Source organism: Pholcus phalangioides, unplaced genomic scaffold (genome assembly GCF_987345545.1).
Source record: "Pholcus phalangioides strain wild (caught in Gottingen) unplaced genomic scaffold, Ppha-v1.0 ptg000007l_1, whole genome shotgun sequence".
Taxonomy (NCBI): domain Eukaryota; kingdom Metazoa; phylum Arthropoda; class Arachnida; order Araneae; family Pholcidae; genus Pholcus; species Pholcus phalangioides.
In genome coordinates, this window is record NW_028301600.1 from 24933111 (window position 1) to 24959990 (window position 26880).

Sequence of the window (26880 nt, forward strand, 5' to 3'; positions counted from 1 at the left end):
ATATTGTTAATTAAACGCATGTGTTGAATGGGTCTGCAAAATGATTTTTCCTCTCCCTAAAGAAATATTTGGTTCCGAGGAAAAAAAGCAGCTTATTCCCCTTTGAAGTTATGCAGCTTGGTCACTGGCGAGTAGCACAGATGTTTTTCCAGTCTCCAAGGAACGTGGGATACTGAGTTTTCTCATGGCATTATTGTCTTCAGGTAATTTTCTATGGTGCAGACAATGTCAAACTGTGAACACTGAAACAACAGGGTCATCTGGTTGTCAACAGAGAGCCCTGAAGCAGAAGGGTATTTTCGGGGAAAAGGGACGGAGAGTATGGAAAAACATTTCCCACCCCTGCTGTGTTGTTTGGGTCTCATGAAGACGAATACTCAAAAATACAAAAAGAAAAAAACACAATTAAAAATGCTAGTTTCGAGGGGGAGGAGAGGACCAGAGACATGTTTCCCTTCCTTGGGGCCTTGCAAGAAAACGAAGGATTTTCAGTGTGGTAAGGGAAAGAGGGGTCCTCCAAATGCTTATAATTTACAATTGCAGCTGGAAGCCTTTGTTCTGGAACTCTAGGAGGGTTTTCATCTTTCCCCTTGTATGATTTTTAGTCTGAGAAATGAAAATAATATGCACCATAATAGTGAAATAAACCAATTAGTTATTCGTGGAAATGCTTGAAAAATGAAAAGATAATGAATATAGCGGCCCAATACGATTGATGTCACGGCCCGGCGGTTGAGAAACACTGTTTTAGACGATAACTTCATGGTGATTGAAACGTTGTGTATCTTTCCTTTTTATTTGAAGTTATTTATGTATTTTTTTTCTTCACAAATTATCCCTGACACTGCCAGAAGTCGTGAAAAATGGAAAAACAAACGTCGAACCATTTTTCCTTCCTCTTTGAATCTCAATATACAGCATCTCATTTCACTAGGATGTTTTTTTTTAATACATGTTTCTATGTCTGTATTTGTTTATTTAAACTTATGTTGAGCTTTGAATTTTAATTTTGATAATAGCACAGGAATAAACGATTCTGTAGTATGATTTTTTTTTCCGGTAAAGACTTCAGATAACAAAGCTATGCCGTTATTGCATTTATTATTATTTTTTGTTTTATTTAACAAGTTATATTTTTTCAGCGACTTTTTTTTTGTACTGCGTAATAGCAATAAGCTTCTTTATGATTTTCAGCAGTAAATGAGTATAAAGTAATAAAAAAGCAATGGGTATAGATCAGCTTTTTCAAAGTGTGTCACTGTTTCTAGGGGCATCGCCAACCTTTATGTAGGGTGTCGTGGCAAACTTGAGATATTGATTTGTTTATGCTTTGAAGAAGTTCTTTTATATGGGAAAATATCCATCAATCTATCCTGAAGAGCTGCTGACGAATCATGAATTAGACAAGGGAGCCGTGGTTGATAAAAGTTTGTGAACCATTGGAATAGATTGGGAAAGTGTTCCACTGAGAGAGGGATTAACTTTACAAAATATTTGGGCTTGCCAATGCTAAAATAAGAAGGCGAGATATCTTGTCAATGCCACTCAAAGGGTTGAGATCTGTCTGAAATCAGCGATGAAACATACTGTCTCAAGTCTATTGCTGTGACTACCGTTGTGGAATTGAGATTCTATGATGCTCATTTTATTTTCATGATTAATGGACATATAGGGTGTATGTGAAAGTCCCTTAGACCTGAAATGACTTGTAAACAAAAAGAGCTACAGCAATGCAACTCCTTACAAGGAAAGGGTCCCACGGATATGTCTTCAAAAATTTTAATTTAAAAGAAAAGCGCTTTCAGTGAAATATTTGAGCTATGCTCAAATGGTGATTGGTATGATTGGTATTGCTCAGCAATACCATTCATATGGTTGGTATTGCTTTAACAACACCAGCAGATATGTTCCGGTGTCCCTGGTTACAATTATGTAGGAACAACGACGCTCCACTTTGAGGAACACTGCTATAATGGAAACATTTTTTAATGAATTCGTGCGTGTTTGTAAATTACTCAAACCCAAGGATAATATCTGTGTGGAAGTGCCAAAATATGAATTACAGATGAGTAATGTTGAATTTTTGTGTTAAAAAGTCTCATATCAAAAGTGCTTTTAACACAACGGATGGTTCAAACATACAGATCAATTTCAGCCATCTCGTTGGGCAAATTTGCTTGTTGTGGCCTTTGTATTTGTATACTTGAAAATGCAACTTTCACATGTTAAGTTGCTTTTTTTACACTGAATTAGCTGCAAGGAAAAACTTTTTTTGTCAAGTATGACTATAGGACCCTGGGAGAAAAACAATAGTGAAATTTTGTAATAAAAAAAAATTGATTTATCACTTTGAAACCTAAATAGCCTAAACGTGTGGGGGTTTTTTTTCTCTCTGTAGATATTCTTTTTTAACTTTAGTGAGTTCAGTCCTGGCTTCATGGATTGTATGTATTTCATCATTTTAGTCAGAGCAGAACTTCTTGAGTTAAAGAATATCTATAACTAGGGAAAAAACAGCTTGCACATTTGTGCAACCAAGTCTGAAAGGGTTATGTAAAAGCTTTAAGTACTTGGTTGAGCTTCTGCAATCCAGAAAACATGACGGATTATATATAAATTTACCCAAAACTTGAAAGATAATTTTTTTGAGTGAAATTGCTACTGTAGTTATTGAATGATAAGTATGTTTTTTGTTGATGGTGCTTTGGAAGGCATCTTATGCCCGTGTATTGTATGAAAGACATTTTATAAAACTATTTTCTGTGTACGTCTATCTTAATTTTTCATTTACTTTTTTTTGTCCATTTAATTTCTTGTTAGATGCTCAGCACAAATTTACACATTGTGATATTTGATGAATGCCGCAATCAGTGGTCAATGTCCCGACCTCTTCTAGGATTGATTTTACTGAATGAAGAGGTAAGAGATGTATTTATATTTATTTTTATATAACAAAACAATAAATTTCTAATCTTTTTTCACTCAAAAATTATCAAAATATTTGTCATGATTCTTTTGAGTTTGAATTGAAATCAATTAATGATATAGGTTAATACATTTTACTATTAACTGTCAGATAACACATTAAGCAATGTGTCGGTCATGATGACCAATAATAAACTTTCCATTTAGGCTGTGTTCACTGATGACCCATAGTACAAAATTTAACACCTATACAAAATTAATGTGGCATATGTGGAAAAGATCAACAAGAGGTGTGTGGCGCTTAATGTGGTAATAGATTTCAACTTTGTTTTTTAAGTTTCAAACATTGATACACAGTGAAAATCCTGTATAATTACAATTGTCTATACAATGATATTACTCTCTGGTCCGAGCACACTTCCCATAGTATTAGTATATTCTATCTGTACTGATAAATCCTGTATAACAAAACTTTTCTCCAGTCCCTAGAGCATCATTACAAAAAAGTTTCAATGTATTTACTCTGTTGAAAAACAAGTGATAGAACTAAAAGGAATTTCCCAGTTGTTTTGAAATTTCAACATGAGTGTATTCAACAAAAGTGTATGAATGTACAGCGAAATGGTATGATTATAATCATGTGGTAAAATATTAATCTACTACTGAATGGTGGAAAAATAACGTAACATGCTTTCAGTCCCTACTATTCTGACTGCAGTATGAGCAGAGGTACAACATGGCATTAGACTTGTGAAACATAGCTTAATGTTTTCTTTTCGTAAATTTTGCAAACGATTGGTTGGCTATGGCACATTTTGTTATTGCTGAAGCTTCACTTCAAGCATGGCCCAGATGTGCTTATTCAAAGACCTAGGTTTGGTGATCGGACTGGCCAGAAAGAAAAAAATCTGAAGAGGAAAGAGACAGGAATATTCAATCTTGTTGGACTGGGGCATAGCATCTGCTAATGAAAAGCCTCCATCGCAGCATAACAGTCTGAAAAGTGTGAATATTCCTGTAAACTTCAGCCATGAAAGCTTACCTTCTCTCTTCAGGGCAAAGACACTTTAGTGAGACTCACAAGTTTGTGGTTGGAAGTTGCAAACAAAATGCTTTTGGCATGTGTGATAACATTGGCAATGCAACTAGCTACAGAATGTCATCTGTGTACTTGCAAGCAATCAAAATGCCTTGTAGTACAGCTAGAAGTAAGAGCTATTCATTTCCACTCTGTCAATAATATCAGTTGTAGATAATACAATACATGTGTGGCAGAAGAGAAGTGGAATTCGTCACTGAGCACATCATGTCTCCTGTTTGCCACTGTCCTAAACTAATGGATATGACACTGGCCCAAGACGTGGATTTTGATTATCAATGGTGCAAAGACCTGCAGGTTTATGCTTAAAATTTATGCTAAATAATTTTTCAGTAAATAAAAATATAATGTATTATGCATTAAAAAAACCACTAGAATTATAAGAGATAAAACATGAAATAAGGGTATGATACCATCAGACCTTGGTATAATGTCTAGCACTTTCAACATCCAGTGCCGTCTTGATGTATGGGTCCACCTGGGGGCCTCACAAAAATAAGATCAGGTCAAAATTTTTGATAGTAAGCATGAAAATTTTCCAGGGAGGGACTCAGAAAAATAACTTTGCCTGAGGGCCCATGATGCTCTTAAAACAGCCCTGTCAACATCACCGTGCATATATAGGCTGCATCCCATGATGTCTGGCACCAGGCATCATCTTTGGGCCTTGGGGGGAAGCAATTATTTTTATGGCTTTCAATACAAAGGCCATAGAATAGTGATGGAATGGGAGGATAAATCTAGCCGACAACAGGGAATGTTCAGACATTTCAAAATGGATAGCGGAGGAAGACTGCGTATTTGCTCTGCTGGGTATTAGCTGCTGTGATAAATCCGCAAATATGCAAAATTGTTGGTTTTTATGTATAATCACCACCAGGAAATGCATTGAATGAATTTCAATGCATAATTCCACTTTACCTGCAATTATGTGGGTAAAGTGGTTGTCTTCCATGTTTGTCAAACACCAACTTCATAACTCCCAAATGAAAAGTTGGTGTTTTATAAACTTTAAAGAAGTCATTGGGAAATATCCCTTTGATGTAACAACTTATCATTTTCTCTCGTACGTGTGATACTTACACCACACACATTTTGCTATAAAAATTAAAAAATAAATTTAAAAAAATTAAATTAAAAAAAATTAAAATTAAAAAAATAAAATAAGAGTCAAAAAGATAGAAAAATATTTTTTTTTAGTTTTTTATTACTTCACATAATTTTTACTCTTAATTAATATTAATTCTTAAAATTCATCAAATATTATTTTGTATTAATTCTTAGAAATTATTTTTTTGATTAACCATTAATTTTCATTAGTTCTTAAATTCTTCATTGTCAACTATTAATGCCCTAACTCTGGATTTTTCATTAATTTTGAATTATTATGATTTACGAAATATTTTTTCCCACCAATTCTGAAATTATTTCCAATTTTTTAATTATTTATTGTTTTATTACATTACAATAAATATGTGTTGACCTTCAGCAAACTGGTCCATACAACCACCTGACAAAACTATAAATGCAACTAAAAATATAGGTAACAAGAGTTTCAAACAAGAAATGAGGTGTAAACAAAACGATAGAGGAGAAGAGAAAAGAGATTGTTCTGCAGCTAACATGCTGAACCTATTAGACACTACTCACATTTTTTCTCCCCATCAACCATCTTCCTTTGAAATTTCTGAACAAGTACGACACTTTCTTCATGCTGGAAGCATTTGGTTGCTTGAAGCATTTTGTGGTTTGTGTCGAACAAATATATCTTATCTTTCCCCACCCTGTGCCTGGAACCATATGTCATGGGATGTGACCTTAACACTGGTTATAAGGGTCCCTGCTGGCATAATTAGCAACTTGAGCTTACTCATTATTAAGTCACTTTTCTTTTTAGTAATTTTCGTTCTGTTTCCAGGGCTGATGTTACACCAAGGTCTTACAAAATCAGTCAGACAAAGCGTTGGTTTATCCCTGTTATCAACAAGGAAATCACTGATGCGATGTAGTATGTGAAATATTGGAAAAGGGTGCATAAAATGTTGATTTTCATACATATCATGGGACACTTTTACTCATTAAGGACCCAGGTGAGTTCAACTAGAGGGTCACTGTATCGATGGTGCTTATCATAATGGGGATTCTCTGTAGGATGCCTGTGTCAGCCATCACCAAATGACGTTTCTTAATAATACATGTTACTGCACTGCATAATTATCTCTGGGTGGAGGAGAGTGATGTCAAAATTCTAGCTCCTGCATTCTCAATATTCCAAGATCATTTTGATTGTACATTTTTTCTAGACTCAACATGGTGATGTTGGTACCCATGTCAACTCGTTGTTTCCAACAGTCTGACTGTTTTGCCTTGCATCAATGCAATGAAAAGAATAACTTGTGCATCTTGTAGTCCAGCCTTCTCCTCTCAACTGTAGAATAAGACCTTTCCAAACTTAGACAATCCCTTCTAATGTTGATAGCTTTACTATTGCAAAACTTTGTTCTTTGAAAGTCAAACATCCTTAAACTATAAAAAGGGTTAAATTGTTAGTTAGTCAGTATATATATGAGTTATTTTCTGAGTGTTTAAACCTATTAAAGTTTTCATGTAAAAAATTATAGTGATGCATAAATATTCTTGAAAAATTTTACTACTTTTACTTGGCAGATTGTGTGTAAAGTATACTAGTTTGCTTTTTTCAAAATACAATACCTTGAACTAAATACACATTGGCATAAAAAGATATAATCAGATATGTTAGATAAAATTTTACTTCACATTATCAAAACTTAAAACCTTTATGGCCTAATGAGAAGTTGAATTTAAGTATCTTCACTAAAAAATTCCCCTGTCAACACAAACTTTTTTTTCTATATTTTCAAAACCTTTTTCTTTATTTTCTAAAATCATTTGATTGATATTGTTTGTTCATTGAACAAGTCCATACTTTGGCTTGCTGAAGCTTGTACACAATTTTTTGAAGTTAGAAATGATTTGCTGATCCACTGGTTGGGTCTGAAGTGTTGTGTTTATAAGAGACAAAAACATACGGGTTATGTAACAGAATTTCTCCAGTAAGTTGTCTTCCAGGCCAATCAGGGTGAGCAAAGCATTGTTTATAATTAACAAAGCTCTCAGAGGTGAGTTGTTTTCTTCTAATTGGGATGATGCGTTCTGAGCATGAATTAATTACCAATATTTTTGCCTGTCAAATGTGGTGCTGATTGCATTTTGACATTTTTTAAAACCTTTAAATACCTATATGACTGCACAAGTATTTCTAAAGAGTATTCCACACATTTTTGTAAAGAAACATACTGTTGTTCATTATCTAAAAATACAAGGGTTGTGAATAAAGTAATGGCAATATTGTTGAGAGAAAACCTCAAAATAGCACACACATGCGCAACAGCCTTATGTGCAGCTAGTGTCAAATGTAGAATATAGAAAGCAGTCAGTACAGTGAAAAATATAGTTGTTGCATGATTAAGGGATCATATCTTTGTCATCTTACTGTTCTTAAACATGTTAACAAAAGTCGAACAGCAATTATGAATTGGAATCGAGGTGGTCCGTCACAAAAACATTAAGGAATGTTGTTCAGGATTATGGGTGTTATATCATTAATATTATTATACAAAGCCTATGGTGAGAATGTGTCCTTGTATTGGACGGTTCCATTATTGGGCAGTGCATTTTGTGAGGGACAGAATAAGACTGAATTTATCCTGTAATGGGACACTACTGCTGATACCCCTTTGCAGATAGCATCCAATGGCTCAACACATCTGGAAAACGGTACAAGACATTTCTGGTGATCACACTAAAGAGACATAATAGAGCTTTACTTGTATGTTCAATGAAACGTTTGAACTACTTTTGTTGCCATTATTTTATTTACTAGCCTTGTAACTAATGTTTTGATGATTAATTTATACTATTTTGATACTGATCTTTAATGCTTGGTTTATTTTTAGTACTTCAATCAGCTGAGGCAAGGTATGATAAACAGTCAGGTACCAGAGAAACAAGCTGCTATATCCCAGTCATTTGATAAACTGATGGATGGCATTGAAAGGAATCTGATTACAAAAAATAGGGAAAGGTGATAAAAAGTCTGATTTTTTTTGTGTGTCTGTGTGTGTACAGTAGAACTTGGTTAATTCAAACTTTTACAAACTCCCCTTGAGTTTTCTATCTAATTTAATATTAAAATTTCTTATTTAATTCAAACTTTTTAAATAATTCAAAGTTGGAGGAAAAAAAAATCAGTATTTTTATACGAGCAAATTATTTTTGGAAAAATTATACAAGTAGCCAGCATTTGCTTTTTTCAATCTAGTTGTTAAATAACAAATTTTTAAAGTGCAATAAAAGCTTGAAAATTCTGTTTTTCTCTACTCTTTTTTTATTGATAACTTGATGCTCCAGTTTAATTACACTGTATAGCTGGAGTGCATCAAGAATAGGTACCACTTACTGATTATGCTTTTTAACCTATATATCAAGGTAAAACATTCAAAATCTGAATCTTTTTGTCATCATTAAGAGATATGGAAAGCATAGAAAAGTTAAGATTGTAATATGTTAATGAAAGTATATTTCCATGATAGCATAAGAATCATTCAGCCACCTCTGTGAATATTTTGTCTGTTGTGGCCTTGTATTTATATAAGCAAAATTTGGGAAATAGTTACGTAACTGATGATCATGAACTGCTTCTGTAAATCAGGTTTTGAGCATGGTCAAGAAATTCTGCAGTGGTGCTGATTTCAGAACAGTGGAATAATGCTGCAGCCAAGATCAATTATGTTCATTGTAATTATTTTTGTGACTGTTGATGATTAAGTTGCTATCCATAGTCATTTTACAGATGACATTCCATGTCATTTTCAGTCATTTTACAGGTTCTTCAACCTAGGAGACAAGCCAGCTTTCTTGATAGCAGACATAGAAATTTTTTTGAGAGCAGTGGATGTAAATGATCAAATTCATTGCTAAAAGGCTGCTTCATTAATATGACACATTTTTTTTCTTAGATAGGGTGTTGATGGAAACTGGTTTAAGACAAAAAAAAAATCCAAGAAACATTAGATGCAGTATTTCTGGGATTAAGCATGACAATGAGAAAGCTATAACAAATATTTATGCCATGAAAATAAACACATCACTTTCATGTGATGAAAATGGAACCTTTACCCAATATCTTTTTTTATTCCGCAACCCAGTATTTATAAGAAAACTTGTTGAACAATCAATATAAAATATATTTAATTACTGGAAATACATTTCATTGAACTGATATTTGTAAGTGATACTAGAATATTCATTATTGTTCTTAAGCTTTTTATTTGTTAATTTCTTTAAAGTTGTCTTCTCCACAACAAACCAAGATATATAGGTGTTTATTAGCATAATTGACACAATCTGTAAAATTAGGGTACACACAGTGCTTGTTCCAATGAATACAGTGCTGTAATTTATTTATAGATAATAATGGGCAATGAAAGTATCTCAAACTAAATCTAATGGTTACCAATTTAATGATTTCCTCCTTTTAATTATTAAAATTAGGACTGGAATGAATGCTAATCAATTGTTAATCAAGGTTAAAAATTTTTGGTGAATTTATCAACTTGATCAATCCAGTTCTTTTAGATTCAATAAAATTTTTCCTTTCAATTTTGGAAATTAACTTGATTTATTTATTAAAACTACAGATTAGATCTTTTGCATTACGTTCCTGCACATTGTATTATATTTTCTCATCATTATTAGCCCGAAAGCAGAATGTGCCAAAATCTGCAATGTACATCGCAGAACAATTAGCTCTACTGCAGAACAGTTTGGAAGAAATTTTAAGAAAAAGTGCAGAAAAAAAAAACAACACTATTAAATGCAAGGTATTACATGTATGGGGATTTTTACCACAGAACATTTCCAGTCAGCTGAGGGTTCGTCGCAGAACAGTGCTAATCATTCTGCTTTGGGGATTATTAGTATTATATAGTTCATTTTTGAGTTGCTGTATTTTGGATATTTTGAAAACAATATTTTTTTGGGCATCTCTTTCAGCCACCTCATTGCTCTTTTTGCCTGTTGTGGCCTTTGTATTTTTATTTTATAAAATTTTAGTCAATTTATATAAAAAAGGGACACTTTATGGATGCATAATTCATGTTTTAAAATAACCAAATCACACTTCCAAAACATTGAAGTTTTTTTCAAAAAACTTGACATATTGGGTATTTAATAACATCATTAATTTAACGTCCTCTCATAACCAACACACCGTATCCTTTAGCCAAATGATAACAAGTGACAATATCATGTGTTTCATAAATGGGTACCAAAACTAAAAGAAAGTGTTATACTAAGGTTTTGACAACTGACGGATGCGAAGATAAATTCAGGAAAGAAAATTCAACTGACCTTGCAGGGAATCGAACTCGTGTCCTCTCAGTTACCAGTTTTCAGTGCCCTAGACCAATTGACAACAAATCCTTTCACCATAGAGTTCATGTGTGTTGAACGGTGCTGTACAAATTGACCCTATTATTCAGGCTGTAGCTGTCCATGTGCCGTCCCATTCTGTGCGAACGAGCTGTGAGGAGAGAGGATTTGTTTTCTAAGTTGTCTGGAGTGCTCACCTGGCAAATGAGAGCGACGTGGGTTCAATTCCCTGCAAGGGCAGTTGAATTTTTTTTTCTTGGATTTATCTTCGCATCAGCCAGTTGTTGAAACCTCTGTATTAATAGCGGAAAATGACATCATCTTTGAAAAGTTGATATTCACCTATGGTTTGAGACAAAAGTTACAATAACACTCAAAGGTCTTGACAAATGCAGTAATGTTTGCAGCACCAACTCATTTGCATGCACTGCCCTAACCTTGATGTATGTGAAGCAGAAAGAAGATATTTATCGACACCTGCTGCTGAAATTTCTTTGTTTCGGATTAATGAGATTTTATTGTGTAATTTTTGTTTTTAGACAGATCAAAAGTGTTTTGACAAATGTAGTTCAATCAAATATGGAAGTGATTAATTCTTATAATAGGAATTTATAGTAGGATTATGCAGAACACACAATAAAACATGAAAAATATTCATGGATTTTTTTTTTGGGGAAATTCAGTCTTCAAGGAAGTAAAGCTCGAGTAGCAAATGATTTTTGTATTTCAAGAAAGTTCATATATATCTAAAAAGTAAAAAGTAATTTTCTTTCTCAATATATTCAAAGTAAACAAGAGATAGGATATGTAGAATAATCAGAATGCAAGCAAAGAGGAATCCTTGAAATGTCCACTTGGTGAAAAACCCGATGAATTTAATTTGAAACAGACTGAATGTGAATATATAAAACATTGGCTGAACATTATGGGCTTGTTTGGTTGTCTTCCAAGCAAGGGAAAAAATTGTTTATATATTTAATTACAGAAGGGCAAGGCAGAGGGAGAGTTATGGCGATCTTTCTACTGACAAGCGAAACAATCCAAGATACAAATGGATAATATATTTACGCAAATGAGGTATTACAGGTTCTTATAGGTAGTCATAAGATAAATTATTAAGTTATTATGGCTTCTTACTGTTAAACACAATGGTGAAAGTGGGTATGTTTCTTTGCTCTAATGGTGTCGTTTCTCTTTGCCTTCTGAAAAAAAAACCACTAGGGACAAGTTTTGTTCCAAAACTTCATTTCGTAACCACACCATCCTTTACAACGTAACGCATGTTGCTATTACCAATATTCCAGCACGACAATGACTGTAAATGAGATCAAAAGTTGTTACACAGTACTTGAAAGGCAACAAAATGAGAGTTTTATGGGTGGTGAAGTCAGAACCTTGACTTGAATCAATCATTTATGGATTGAGTTCGACAGACGAGTCAGAGCCAGAAATTATGTAAATTTGATAGTTTTTTTCAATTGAATGAAAAAGCATGGGAAAAAAATAATGCCCACTGACCATGAGACACTCATTGAAGCCATACCAAAACATGGCAAGTAGTATTACGATATAAACTGCTTCCAACAAAGTGTTGGGCGCGGTAGCCCAGTTTGATAAGATGCTCACCTAAAGTACCAAAGGATGTTTAGAGGTGTCGCGAGTTCGATACCCGGTTCGTGCTTGTCAGAAAAATTTCCTGACACGAAAACAACAAAAGCGGCGACAAGACTGCAGGAAAAAATTGCTACCACAAGGAGTCCCCCCCCCCCCCCGTTGGTGTTAGTGCACCAACCCCTCAACGAGTATAAAAAACAAGCCTGCCGTTTGGAATCGGCAATAAATTGTAGGTCCCGGTCTAATTAGCCCTCATGTGTAGAAAATGACAGTGGTGCGACATAAATGATCAATGATCCAACAAAGTGTTGACTTATTCGGCTTTGCTATAGTGCTCAATACATGTCTAAAATAATTATTTAGTAGTTGTGCTTTAGTAGGTGATTATGTAGTAGTTGTGTTTTCTTGTTTGTTTGTGTCAAGACACTTTTGAACCGATGAAAAAGTAAACTTATTATTTTATTTTATTCAAGAACTGTGGATATGTAATTTTTTGTTCATAATAGTTTGTTTTGAGACTATTTGTTTTGAGACTATTTGTTTCGTGGGATAGATTTCATTAAAAGATTCAAATAGAAACTTTGTAGACACATTTATAGTTGTCAATAGACTTTTGAGCACTACTATACATGTCTGAGAACACTGTGTGTTAGTATTATATATTGCCGCTGTGGTGGTCGAGTGGTCATAGTGACGGACTCGCACTGCGAGGATCCGGGTTCGAACCCCACCGGCACCACGGTGGTGGTCGGCTGAAGTTGGTTTTCTGTGGTTCCCAACTTCAAGGTGCAAATGCAAGCCGATCTCCCAGTTAAAAAGTCTCGCCACAGAGAGCAACAGGCCTACAACGTTACAAATATTCAATCATTACACCTCACTCATAAATTGAAGTATAGATGGCAGCACTGAAATATCAAACACAACACTAGCTACACAATCAGACTGTTAGGTGCACTCACTTTGCTCCAGACTCTGCCACGAAGCTGGGCTGGAAGAGATCTCAGCTACGGGATAAGTCCAGTGGCAGAGCCCCTGGCCATGCGTTCGTGTGTGTTAGTATTTTAAGTTTGGGTCTCTTTAGTACCAAATGAGCACGATTAAAGTTATACTATCTATTTGGAACTTGGCAAAAATTGCTATAGTACTCAGAATTTGAGTTATCTTGAGCCACATCTGAATGATACATGTTTGTAGTTCATTCATTTAACAACATAGATTAAGACTTCTCGTTACAACGTGAAGTCTCAATTACTGGCTAAATTAGTATCTTCTATGCAAATTGAATAGAAATTGTATCTCTGCTTTAAATTTTGAACCATTTTCAATATTTCTTTCAAATTAAATGATCATGAAATGACAAGCATTTTGCTGCAGGCTCACGCTAATATACCAATTGGCTCATTTTATATTAATTTTTAAAGGGTGTCACAGCTTTTACGGTCCATCCTGTAATTAGTAATTTGAAAAAAAAAAGAAGAATGAAATTGCTATGGTATATAATTTTGTTGAAATATGATTTTTTTTTTCTTTTTAGGTTCACTCAGAATCTAGGGATTTTTCGTAGAGAAATAAATGAGTCTCTAAAAGGTACAAGCACCCTGAATGTTGCCAATGAAATGATGAGCTAGCTAAGAATTGATGATTTGTGTGTTTTCAGGTTTTCTAATGTGGAAAGTATTTTACAGCATTTGTCTTCATTGTATCATAAACGTGTTTTCATATTGTGTATATCTTGACATTCATACTTTGTTAAAATATATTTATAAGAGACTGTTATTTCACAGTATGGCTATAGAGTTGTTTAAAAGTTTAAAAGCCATGCATTCCACAGATATTTGTAACTTTTGTATTAGCAAAGGCATGCTTTATTGTTCTGTGAAAAACTCTATATTTTTGTATTGTGGTACCTCTTAGAGTATAAATATTTCTTGTGTTGAATTTCAGAGAAAATAAATATGCCTTTCATCACAAGGATACTTGTTTCATTTCAATTTTTGTCTTTGCAATGAGAAAATCTTTGAAATGTTTTCTTTTTTTTGAGACATAAAACTTTTTTTTAAGTACAAAGAAAAATTCCTGTGTTTTTCTCTTTGTTTTATGATATTACTGTGAGTAATTTATTTAGTTATGAACAAGAAATAAATTTTCACAGTTAACTAATTTCTGACTGTACAATGTGATGTATGAAATAATGCAGACTGTCAAGAGGTATAAATTGTTTGAATAATCTACAGCAGGGGTAGCCAACAGCTGACCCATGAGCCATGACTACATAAAATTACTGTGTATGAAATTAATTTTCTTATTATTATTTGAGCTATTGGTTTCAACAGCAGACCTGATTAACAGACTATTTACATTCATTGTTTCTAGTTAGTATATGTTGAGAGTATATAATTAGCTATAATCTCATCATACTGCCTTTTTGAACATACAAATTTCTCATAATATTTGTTATGGGTATTTATTTTGTCACTTTACGTGGCCTCTGCACTTAATTTGTAGCTGAATGCATATTTGGTGTTCTGCTCACGGTGATGAAACTGTTCTGAAGTGGATGCCAACTCACAATGGCGCCTCAAAAATGTAACCAACTATATTACACACCCCTAATAATTCCAAAGAGCAACAGTGTGTGAATCAATTCCTTGAGTGTCTATTCGACCTGTACGGCCCAATGAGTTGTTAAATCGGGGGAAGCATAAAAAAAATTAGAGAAAAAGGTAGAAAAAATATTTTTTCCCCATAAAATTCAAACTATGGATGGCTTTCTCAGCCACCTCGTTGGGCATTTTGCCTGTTGTGGCGTTGTATTTGTATTTATTTGTATAATTGGATGGACTAATTTGTAGAAAAAAAATTAATTTTTGATGTGCTGCATCCACTAACTGGAAACCAGATAAATAATGAATATGTATGGTTTATGAAGAAGTAGAGCCCAGAGTTTAAATTTTAATGACTGAATTGCCCATTTTTCACCATGTTACTTACGGTGGAGACAAATCTGTTAGTTTTCAGGATCATTTTACTGGTGTGGCTTATACACCAAAGTGTTGCCACTGATGAGACCTGCAACACTGCAGCTGACTATTATCTTGACCCTGGAATAGTGAGAAGTTGGCCACCCCTGATCTACAGACTTGCCAACTGCTACAGATTATAGTTTCTACAGATCGCAGCGCTCAACTACAGAACTATGGGAGATACTCGCAATAAAAGAAATCATTTTTTCTTCCCAAAAAGAGTTGAGACTAGAGTTTCCTGCAATAATCTATGCAAATGGGGGGGGGGGGGGTTATGAAATTTTATTGGCGCACCGTTGATCCTAGAGGCATACTTCCTTCCAATCAGAAAGAGCTTCTAAAAAACGTGTAGTACTCAGATATGTCTCATGCTTCAAGGAGGTGTGTAGTTATTAATATAAAAAAAAAAAAAATTTATACAGTCCCAAGTGTGCCCCAAAACCCAATTAGAAAGTTGTTGGCCTGTCTCTCCTGATGCAAACAAAAACATTCCACATTTCTTAGTGCAATATTCACTGAGATATTTGAAAAATGGAGGAAAGTTGGAAAAAGCAGTGTTAAATGCAGAAAAACTGTTACCCGCATTTAATGCTGTTTTCCCCCAACTTCCTCCATTTTTTGAATATTGCACTTAGAAACATGGATTTTTTTTTTGTTATCAAGAGAGACAGGCCAACAGCTTTCTAATTGGGTTTTGGGGGCACACTGGGACTGTATGGAAAGTTAATTTTTTTTTATGTTAATAACTACACAACTCCTTGAAACATGAATGACATATCTGAGTACTACATGTTATTTGCAGGCTTTTTCTAATTGGAAGTATGTCTCTAGGATCAATGGTTTGCCAATAAAATACCATACCCCCTTTGTTTGATATGCATCCTTCATATATAAAATAACATGTCCTGACTGACTGATTCATCAAATGCTGAGCTGAAACTGCTGGAGCTATAAATATGAAATTTGGTAAGCATTATATTTTATAATATAGAGACTCATTAAGACGAGATTTCTGGAAATTTAACCCCCAAGTGGATCATGAGGGGTTCAAATGTTATATGGAGGAAATCATTGCCGAGCAAATTTCAGAACGTTTGTACCAAATCTACATGATCAAAGCCGCAGGTAACAGGTAGTGGTTTTGTATAATTTTTTTTGTGAAAATTCTATCAATCTTATTGACTAGCTATGGTGCAACAACAGTTTCCTACATGTGTGAAACTGACTATTACTACTAAACCACACATGCACCCCATCCATATTCCTCTGCAGAACTTCTAACCAATTGGTACATGTTGAAATGTGTGTGAACCTGACATGTAGTTTGTTTCTGTGTAATGCTTGTTATGTTTAGTGCTGCCATCTGTGTGTGAGACCGAGTGAATGAGCTTGAGAAAACATTGCATCAAAGGGTCGGTGATCAAACGGACGTTTCCCATTAAGAGTGTTGTGTCAATATATTTGGGCCTAATTTTAAGAGATGGTGACAAGCTCACTATCCAGGTCGACAACAAAGAGCGTGATGGTAAAGCAAACAACATGTGTACATAGATTGGATGATGTGCAGTTTATAATCCTTAAAAACAATATTTAGTGTCAATATGACTGGTATCTTATGATAGATTTTTTACATGAAGTAAAAACCATTTTGTGTATCAAAAAGGAAAGAGAAATTAGTGCCACTAACGGTTCAACTCCAGTTCATGCCAAAGTGTCTGAGAGGGGGAGGGAAATATATCTTGTGGATTGCCCAGGCCTTTGGCATTGAAGTTGTACGATTTTGAGGTGAACTAGCAGAGTGTATCTAAATAATTGGTATTGTTAATACACTGCTCAAAACAATTAGGGGAGCACATGGTTTTAACAAAATTACGCAAAGATGTATACCGATAAGTAACATAAAATGAATCATCCATAATTTAAAGCCTAGCAGGAAACGGAAGAAGAAAACTTCATATGCAAATCAAAGTTCATGACGTCAAAAACCAGAAAAAGGAGATAAGGGTAGAAATCGGGATGTTGCAGAAACGTCTGTTTTACTGCCGTAACTGTGAAATTCGATTGCGCAGTATTTTTTTTTTTGAGACAAGGTGACTTGAGGATGTCTCAACAACGTGATTTACCGGAATCCATGGCATGGCGTGTTATAGGCAGACTGGAATCCGGGCAAACACAACGTAGTGTTGGAGTCGCCAGAAGTGTTGTTGCAAGGCTGTGGAATCGATTCCAAGAAACAGGAAATGTTAGATGTCGACCAGGGCAAGGTCGGCCACGCGCCACTACAGCAACTGATGACCGGTATATACGGTTAACAGCCCGTCGAAACAGAACAGAGAATGCTACGCAGCTGCAAAGACGGTTGCTCTTGGCAACAGGACGAAGGGTGTCCAGCCAAACAGTACGTAATCGGCTTCATGAGGGAGGGCTCTATGCACGTAGGCCAATGGTCTGCATTCCATTGACCCCACGCCACCGTGCGGCCCGAAGAAGATGGGCTGCTGAACATCGAGATTGGGAGGAACATGATTGGAGCCAAGTGCTGTTTACAGCGTGTCCGGAAAATTCACCGACCAACAATTCACCGCTAGGAAAATTCACCGACCAACAATTCACCGCTAGGAAAATTCACCAACCAACAATTCACCGCCATGCAATTCACCACTAGGAAAATTCACCGACAACAGTTCAATGCGAGGGAGTGAGCGATTGAGTGACCGAGTGAGTCAGTGATTGAGTGACTGAATGACCCAGTGAGTGACTGAGTGACCGAGTGAGTGAGTGACCCAGTGAGTGACCGAGTGAGTCAGTGATTGAGTGACCGAGTGAGTGAGGGACCCAGAGAGTAACTGAGTGACCGAGTCAGTGATTGAATGACCGAGTGAGTGAGGGACCCAGAGAGTAACTGAGTGACCGAGTGAGTCAGTGACCCAGTGAGTGACCGAGTAAGTAAGTGATTGAGTGACCGAGTGAGTGAGTGAGTGAGTGAGTGACTGAGTGACCGAGTAAGTAAGTGATTGAGTTACTGAGTGAGTGAGTGACTGAGTGACCGAGTAAGTAAGTGATTGAGTTACTGAGTGAGTGAGTGACCCAGTGATTGAGTGAGTGACCGAGTGAGTCAGTGATTGAGTGAGTGACCCAGTGAGTGACTGAGTCACCGAGTAAGTAAGTGATTGAGTGACCTAGTGAGTGACTGAGTGACCAAGTGAGTGAGTGAGTGACCGAGTAAGTGATTGAGTGACCGATTGAGTAAGTGATTGAGCGGGTGAGTGAGTGACCCAGTAGTGACTGAGTGACCGAGTGAGTGAGTGACCCAATGAGTGACCGAGTATGTAAGTGATTGAGTGACCGAGTGAGTGAGTGACCCAGTGAGTGACTGAGTGAACGAGTAAGTAAGTGATTGAGTGACCGAGTAAGTAAGTGATTGAGTGACCGAGTGAGTAAGTGATTGATCGAGTCGGTGATTGAGTGACCGAGGGAGTAAGTGATTGATCGAGTCAGTGATTGAGCGGGTGAGTGAGTGACCGAGTGAGTAAGTGATTGATCGAGTCAGTGATTGAGCGAGCGAGTAAATTGGTTAGTGAGTGAGGGAGGGAGTGAGTGAATTGGTTAGTTAGTTAGTTTTTAACCTAGTAGTGTCACAAATGATTAAAAAATCCGATTGTTCCGAAAACGTATTTATGATGAAGTGTAGATTTGAAGACACTTGGATCGGGCGTCCTCTTCGTCGTGGTGGTCGTCGCGCTTTCACATCGACATTTGGAACTGCTTTCAAGGAACGCGTAACGATTTCCCTAATACCAACAATTCTATAGAAGGATGGCATCGAGCGTTCCAACAGCAATTATCTGCTCACCACCCAGATACATGGAAGTTCATCGGTGCCATAAAAAGAGAACAGAGTTTGAATGAAGTTCGGATGGAGCAAATTGTAAGTGGACAAAACCATCACATTGATTAGGAGAAAGAAATACCGGGACTCTGCGCAGAGATTAAAGAATTTACCCTTGACCGAATTCCGAAATTTTATGGGGTCCCAGACTGGATATACCTTGGGCTTCCACTATCGCTAGGACCCCTGGAAATGAAACCTTTTAATTTCCCCATGAAGGTATATGTGCAATCCCCCGGGTACCCCGACCCTGTATGTTGGGAGCACTGGTGATATATGTATATTTTACGTATACATACCTTTCGGCATGACCCCCACGAGGGCAGGGCTGACAGGGGCCGGAACGTTTCTTATCGCTTTTTGATATTTTCACACTATAAATTAAGCACAGAGGGGCCCGTGAAAAAGCTGGTTTGGGGGCCCGCCATCCATTTCAGCTTAGGGGACCTGCTGTAGGATGTGGGAAACTCGGGGGTACATGCACATTACTTGGTCCCGATGTGTCAAATGGGTCCCGATATATGCAAGAGTTAAATGAAAACTTGACCCCAAAATCGTAACCGACTTCCGTAACACAAAAACGTAACAGATTTCCATCACTCAAAAAACGTCACCGACTCCCGTAATAAAAAAATCGTCACTAATTTCCGTTGCATAGGAAGTATATATATATACGTATATAGTAAATATAAAGTACATATAGATATACTAGATACGCACTAGGGCAGGATTCCTGAAAGTTCATCACGTGAAATCGCGGGTAACAGCTAGTTCATCATAAAAAAAATCCATTGGTTACTGATGATCAGCGATGTTTTTTATAACATCAAAGTGATAACAGGAGATGATTTTAAGCATTTTTAGGAAGTTAATTCATCGCGTATCCACTTACTTTATTATCTTTTAATTCTGTTATTATCCCTTTTAACATTTCATTAGAAGTTTCTGAGTAAAACAGAGTTAATGGAATTTTGTTGAATATACTATCTTGTATTGGGCAACAGCAATTTGTAATTTATACAAATACAAGGCCACAACAGGCAAAATGCCCAGCGAAGTGGCTGAGAAAAAGATGCCCACAATAAATATGGATGTCATATATTTAAAAAATACAGCAACCCGAATCCGTATCATCTGAATTTCTTCTCATAAAGTCATTATTTAAACTTTCCGCCATATCTTTAGGACATGGCACTTACTCACTCACTAGATCGCTCACTCACTCACGGACTGACTTTTTCGCTCATTGAATCAGTACCCACTCGCTCACTGAATCACTTACTCACTCAGTCACTCAGTCGCTCACTGAATCACTTACTCACTCAGTCACTCAGTCGCTCACTGAATCACTCAGTCACTCACTCACTCGGTCACTCAGTCACTCACTGGGTCACTCACTCAGTAACTCAATCGCTCATTCCCTCGCTAACTGACTCGCATCGAACTGTCGTCGGTGAATTGCATGGCGGTGAATTGTTGGTCGGTGAATTTTCCTAGCGGTGAACTGCATGGCGGTGAATTGTTGGTCGGTGAATTGTTGGTCGGTGAATTTTCCTAGTGGTGAATTGCATGGCGGTGAATTGTTGGTCGGTGAATTTTCCTCGCGGTGAATTGCATGGCGGTGAATTGTTGTCGGTGAATTGCATGGCGGTGAATTGTTGGCGGTGAATTTTCCGTAAACCTGTTTACAGACGAGTCCCGATTCAGTCTGGAGTGTGACACCCGACGTGTTCTGGTATGGAGGGACAGGGGCACTCGAAATAACCCCGCATTCGTTCGTGAAAGGTCACAATACAGACGAGCTGGTTGGATGGTATGGGGTGGAATCAGCATAGGCGGATGTACGGACCTGCATATCATTCGGAATGGCACTTTGACGGCCCGAAGATATGCAGACGAGATACTGCGACCTCATGTCATCCCTTACGCTGGAGCCATTGGAGATTCCTTTGTTTTCCAGGATGATAATGCCCGACCGCATAGAGCTCGTCTGGTGGAGAACATGCTTGAAGCTGAAACAATACAGCGTATGGAATGGCCAGCGTGCTCTCCTGACCTGAATCCAATCGAGCATGTCCCAAACATGCTCGATTGGATTCAGGGACAGGACGACGCATTGCTGCGCGACCAAGGCCGCCTGTTACAGTCCGAGACTTGCAGATTGCACTTCTTGAGGAGTGGAACAGTATTCCCCAAAGTCTGATCGGTAACCTCATCGCATCAATGGCAAACAGGTGTGCAGCAGTCTTAGCTGTTCGAGGAGACCACATGCCCTATTAAAACTCATGCATCATGTCTAAACAGTACTTTTTTTATCGTTTACATGTAACCAAATTGTTGCCCTAAATCATCTTTTCATGTTTTTTCCATATTTTCAAAGAATTAAAGCTTAATTCCAAATTTTTTTACGTCTTTTTTCTGTATTGCGCATTGATACGCGTGTACTATCCATTGTATGCCAATACGTGGCTGTCTCGCACGGTTTTCCTCACTTTTTTGCTTGCTCCCCTAATTGTTTTGAGCAGTGTACTTGCCTACATAGGAAATGAATTTTCTTCCCCAAAGGATTTCTGAGGAGTTGGTTTTCCCATCCTCTTACTTTCTTCCTTTCCCAGATAATCTTTCCCTATGTATACAATACTTTATTTTTTAACTCGTCAAACTATAGTGAGGTGAAAGAATGAAAGATAATGCTGTGGTAAAAGAAAAATATAACAGTTTTCATTTATACAAGGGTTTTTTTTTTCAACAACACTTTATTAATGATAAATATTGAATATATAGAGAAAGAAAAAAGTTATACCAAGAAGCCAAATAGCCCTTACTGGCAATCACAAATTACATTTTGGTATGAATCATGTCAGCAAATAAATAAAAAGAAAGAAAACACAAAGTGTTATGCACAGAAAGAAAAAAAACCTGGACACTGAATTAATCAGTCATGGTGGCCGCAGGCATGTGGTGGTAATATTCCAATTGTAATCTGGTTGGTTAATCGATCAATTGTTAATCGCAGTTAAAAATTTTAGTTGAGTTAATTGACTCGATCAATTTGATTAAAATTCCATTAAAGTTTGCAGAAAAAGTTTGTAATTTAGCTTGATTTGACAAAACCAATTTTTGATGTCTTAAACTATGGTCCTCTCTCTCTCTACACACATTTTCCCCACAAACAACATTTACTCATACACTTTTTCACCTCAAACTCAAATTTCCCTAAGCCAAAATTCCAAATTTCCAGTTAGATTTTAGTGCATCCATTATTAAATGTCGCCAGGAAATATAATAGCGCCAAACGGATCAAAAGTTGCGGTAGCCTCGCGGTCCATTGTGACGTTTCGTCACAGTTGCTTGACTCTAATTGGCTGGTAATGTGCAAAAGTATAAAGAGCTCACAATTTCTAAGCGCTAGTCTGAAACGGAAGGTACAGAGGAATAAAACACGCTCTTCTCGAAAAGAATCGTTCCACGGCATACGAACAAAATTTTGTGTCCTTTTTTCATAATTCCGGGCATACTGAGGCAAAATTTGCTATTTGGGCTATTTCTCACAGAAAAATACGAAAATATACTATTGGAGCAGGATGGCGCAAGATGTTAATTTTGGCACAGTGCGCCGCAATTGGCACAGAATTCCCACCTCTGGAAGATGCATGTAGGAAAGAAAGAAAAACCTTAAAAACCTCATAAAACGGTTTCGTTTTAACCCTCTAGTTAAAAACCTTCGTATGAATAGCGGAGAGTGACATCATCCTTGGATAAGTCGCCATCTGGTGGTAGTGTCAGCAATTGTGATCTTTGGCCTGAACTAGGTCCGACCGTCCATGTACGGTCCCGTTCAGTGCACCTAAGGTCCAAGGAAAGATCGATATGTCGTTGCTTTTGCAGTTTAGTGCACTCACCCGGTAAGGGTTCAATTCCCCACAGTAGAGTTGAATTTTCTCTCTTTCCTAAATATACCTTTGCATCAGCTGCTGTTAAAAACCTTCATACTTTATTAATAGCCTTAAAAAAAAGAAACTGAAATGCTACCTGTTTTCAATAAATAATATTGAGTATTTTTTTTTAGTAGAGCTAGGAATCGATAAAAATTTTTGATCAATTAATCAAATTTTAATCAAACATTTTTCGCAACTACATAATATTAACTGATGCTATAAAAGTATTTTTTATTCATTTCGTACACCTATTCGTTAGTTTTAAACAAATATAAAGATAAAAAAAAGACATTAAAAAATGCTTTTTCTGCATGAAGCAATTTAAAGAAAGATGCTGAACGTTACTTGTCAAATCTTGGAAATTCTTCACTTGGATCTTGTCATTAAAATCAGTTATTTTAGGTTAATCACTGATTTCGAAACTACTTCCAATCTTCACACTGTTGCTTATTTTCCTAGAAACTTATGCTGGATAGTACTTGTTGGGAGGGGGAGCTGAGCTGCCCAAATACAAATGCCTGAACATGTAAACTGCCCAATGAAGTGGATGAAAAAAAATGTCTGCGAAAATATGGATTTTCAAAATATATACGGAATACACGAAAACTGTTGTTTTCACTGTGAAGACAATAAATCTTGGTCTTGTCTTCTGAAATGCCATCAAACTCAATTTGATACTGAAATTTCTGTATCACCAATTTTCATTAGATTGACATGTATTCCGCCAATGCCGAAAAATTTGATTAATGCATCGATTCAAAAATAGTTTAAATATGGTCACTCTCATCTAAAATGTTATGTCTGACTGATTGAAATGGGACTTGGGGGGGGGGGGGTACTGGGCATCTTATAAATGCGCCCTTGTTTGCTCCGTAATGGGTACGGTTCTGGGATACTCACGGGACACTCGAAATGAAGGTTGTGAGTTCGATTCCCCTTCGAACCCATCTAAATTTTTTTTTCCTCTTTACCATCTTCGTTTGAAAAATTTAATTTCTTATTAAATTTAATTTATTTTAACCATTGCACAGATTTTAAATGCGAATTATTATATTATAATTCACCACCAGTTGTCAGATGCATGGAAATGGAGAGGGGGGTTATTCCCAAACAGCGAACGTGGCGAGACGGGAATGGGGGTCCACCCCCGTACAATCAGTTATCGTTTATTGAATCACTAAAAAATGCTTTCATTTTTTTCTGATTTAATCGAAATGTGGTTCAGTTGCACCAAGTTGACAATAATAACGGCTCGCGAAGCGTGCGCCCAGCTTGGCGCTGCTATAATTTATTGATTCATAGGGTGCTGACCCATTTCTTTGCAATTGATTCATTAGGAAACGAAACTGTATGTATTTATTGCATGTCAATATCATTATTATTATGATCGTTATATTATAGTATTATTAAATTACATCTCATTGTAATATTATCGTGTGAGCAACGAGACATCATGACAAAATAACAGCGAAATCGTTAATAGAACCTGGTCAAACGTATCAACCGGCTTTTTATAAGAAATCGCCTCTTCTCATATAAGTGATGTTTCTATGTCGTCGTAGTAGCTCGATTCGGATTGGCTGATAATGTGCTAAAGTATAAAGAGTACACAATTTCTAAGCGCTAGTCTTTTCAGCCAACACCTACTAGAGAATTTTCATGTTCTAGATGTTTTCCCACACTAACATCCACTAGATGTTTTCTAGTGGGTGTTGTTTCAGCACCACTTTCCCTCCTCCCATATTCCGTAGTCGCGCTATCTCGTGACCTTGGAAAAATAGAGGTCTGTTGGAATAGTTTGACTGCACTGCAAAAAAAAGTGTATATTTGTGTAAATCTAAGTACATCAAACTAATTTGAAAAAATATGTTAATTGGAATTTTTTCCATAAATTTAAAATTTACTGATTATATTTTATTTTGTGTGGTGAATATCCTTTCCTGTTAAAAAGGATGTCCGGGGAATTTCTTGGACAGTGAAAACATGAAATTAAAAATAAAACACAGTGGTTCTCAACCTTTTTTCCTCATGGCCCCCTTTCACCCATTTCTCATTCCTGTGGCCCCTTGCGTCCATGATTAATTTCCTACCCCCCCCCCCCGCTTTCCCGTTAAAAGACAATATTTAAAATATTGTTTGAAGTATATAAATATGTGTTCGAATTTAATTAATTTTTAATTTATGAAAATAACGAAAAAGCAAAATAAACATATATAATACAACACAGTAATAAAAAATACATAATAAATTGTTTTGAGTCAATGTAAACTTAGCGCTTGTAGACGGCATGATGTCATCAGGTTACTGTACAGGATGAAGTTTGATTTATTTACAAATTCGTTTTTCTTTGGTAAATTTGAATTTGGGTAAATCAGAATTTCAAACTAATGAGAAATTATAAATAATCGTATTTCGAATAATAAAATTATTTGTTTATTGATTATAATTTCGATACGGTGAGATTTACATTCATCGTGAAAATCTGATGTGTCGTTGGATGACAAGCTATCTCTAAGTGGCTTTTTGGTTCATAATGTGGCCTCGGTCTCGCAGGCAAACGAAGCAACGTTAGAGTTGGCTTACACAATATTTCACATAACAGACACTACTACATGTAAGGGGCCGTTCAAGTATTACGTCATCATCGATGGGGGGGGGGGGTTTCCGATTTGCTGACTTTTGATGACAAGGGGGGAGAGAGGTTTGGATAATGCTTACGTCATCAACCACCCTTTATGAAAATATGAAATATGTTTAATGGCATCTTACTCGGTGAGCCGAAAACGAGAAAAACCTTTCGATAGTTTGTGGGCAGTTGAAGTAACATCCCCCCCCCCTATTGATAAGTGCCCTACACACACAGAGCCACTTCAGTGATCTCTAAATTTTTTCGTGGATTCAAGTGATCTAGAAATGTGTCAGGGCTGCTTAAGTGCTCTGGAACTGTGCCACGCATCACTCAAGTGATCCGTAATTATATGCCATGGATCACTTAAATAATCTGAGAATGTGTCGCGGGTAAATTGAGTGATGTAGAACCGCACTGGAGGCCACTTAAGTGCTGTAAAACTACGTCACATGTCACTCAAGGGATCTCTAAATGTGCCACGGATCGCTTAAGTGTTCTGGAACTGAGTCCCAGGTCATTTAAGTGATCTGAAAATGTGCTGCGGGCAGCTTAAATGTTCTGGAATTGTACCATGGGACACAAACGATCTGTAAATGTGCCGCTTGGTTCATTTTTACAAAATTAGGTTTCAGGAGGGCAGGCCGCATCAGGTAACCGCCAGAGCCATATTTGGTCATTGGGCCAAGGGCCTTTATGCGATTTATCATTATATGGCGTAGAGGATGGGTCGCAATGAATTTATTAAAGATAAATTTTGAGTTCATAGCCTTCAAATAACATTGAAATTAACAGAAATTGATTATAATAACATATAAAGGTATTTTCTTCCAAAATTTCAATTTTTAAATTTTGCATTAAAAAGATAAATTCTTGATCGTGGGGAAGGGGGCCAGAAGCCTCCTATGCCCCCCACCCCCGTGTACGTCTCTGATCCCACCAATATTCGATAGGATTCAGAGGGGCAGATCTGATGACGAAATTTTGCTGACACGGGGGAGGGGTCAAAAATGGCTAAAAATTTACTTACGTAATACTTGAACGGCCCCTAATGTACAGGGTGTATAGGCAACAAGACGTATGGTATTTTACTGGCAAACCGCGTTTCACCCTACAGGAATATTTTCAATTAGAAAAGTTATCCAAATAGCGTTTGGTACTCAGATGTCATTCATGTTGCGAGGGATTGTATAGTTATTAAAATAAAAATGTTAACTTTTTATACGTACACCGTGTGCTCAAAAACTCCATTAAAAGTTGTTGCCCTGTCTCTCCTGATGTCAACAAAATCGTTTTATCCACATTTAACGTTG

The 26880-nt window shown here is 36.5% G+C and overlaps 1 protein-coding gene across 4 annotated transcripts in view; it reads left to right on the forward strand.

Moving 5' to 3' along the window:
• The window catches only part of Ranbp16 (Ran-binding protein 16), a 164646-nt gene extending 150491 nt beyond the window's left edge, over nt 1-14155 (forward strand). For 2 of the 4 annotated variants that reach the window (XR_016192796.1, XR_016192795.1), the window contains exons 24-26: nt 2821-2919; nt 3133-3234; nt 8002-8114. Coding sequence is in view for 2 of the 4 variants with exons in the window: in XM_089232902.1 (XP_089089028.1) it covers nt 2821-2919; nt 8002-8129; nt 13626-13719 (321 nt within the window). In the remaining 2 variants the exon portion in view is untranslated. Of the gene's footprint in view, nt 1-2820; nt 2920-3132; nt 3235-8001; nt 8130-13625 lie in introns of those variants that run through there. The other 2 variants (XM_089232902.1, XM_089232901.1) reach the window with 2 other exon arrangements.
• Nucleotides 14156-26880: the final 12725 nt, after the last annotated feature.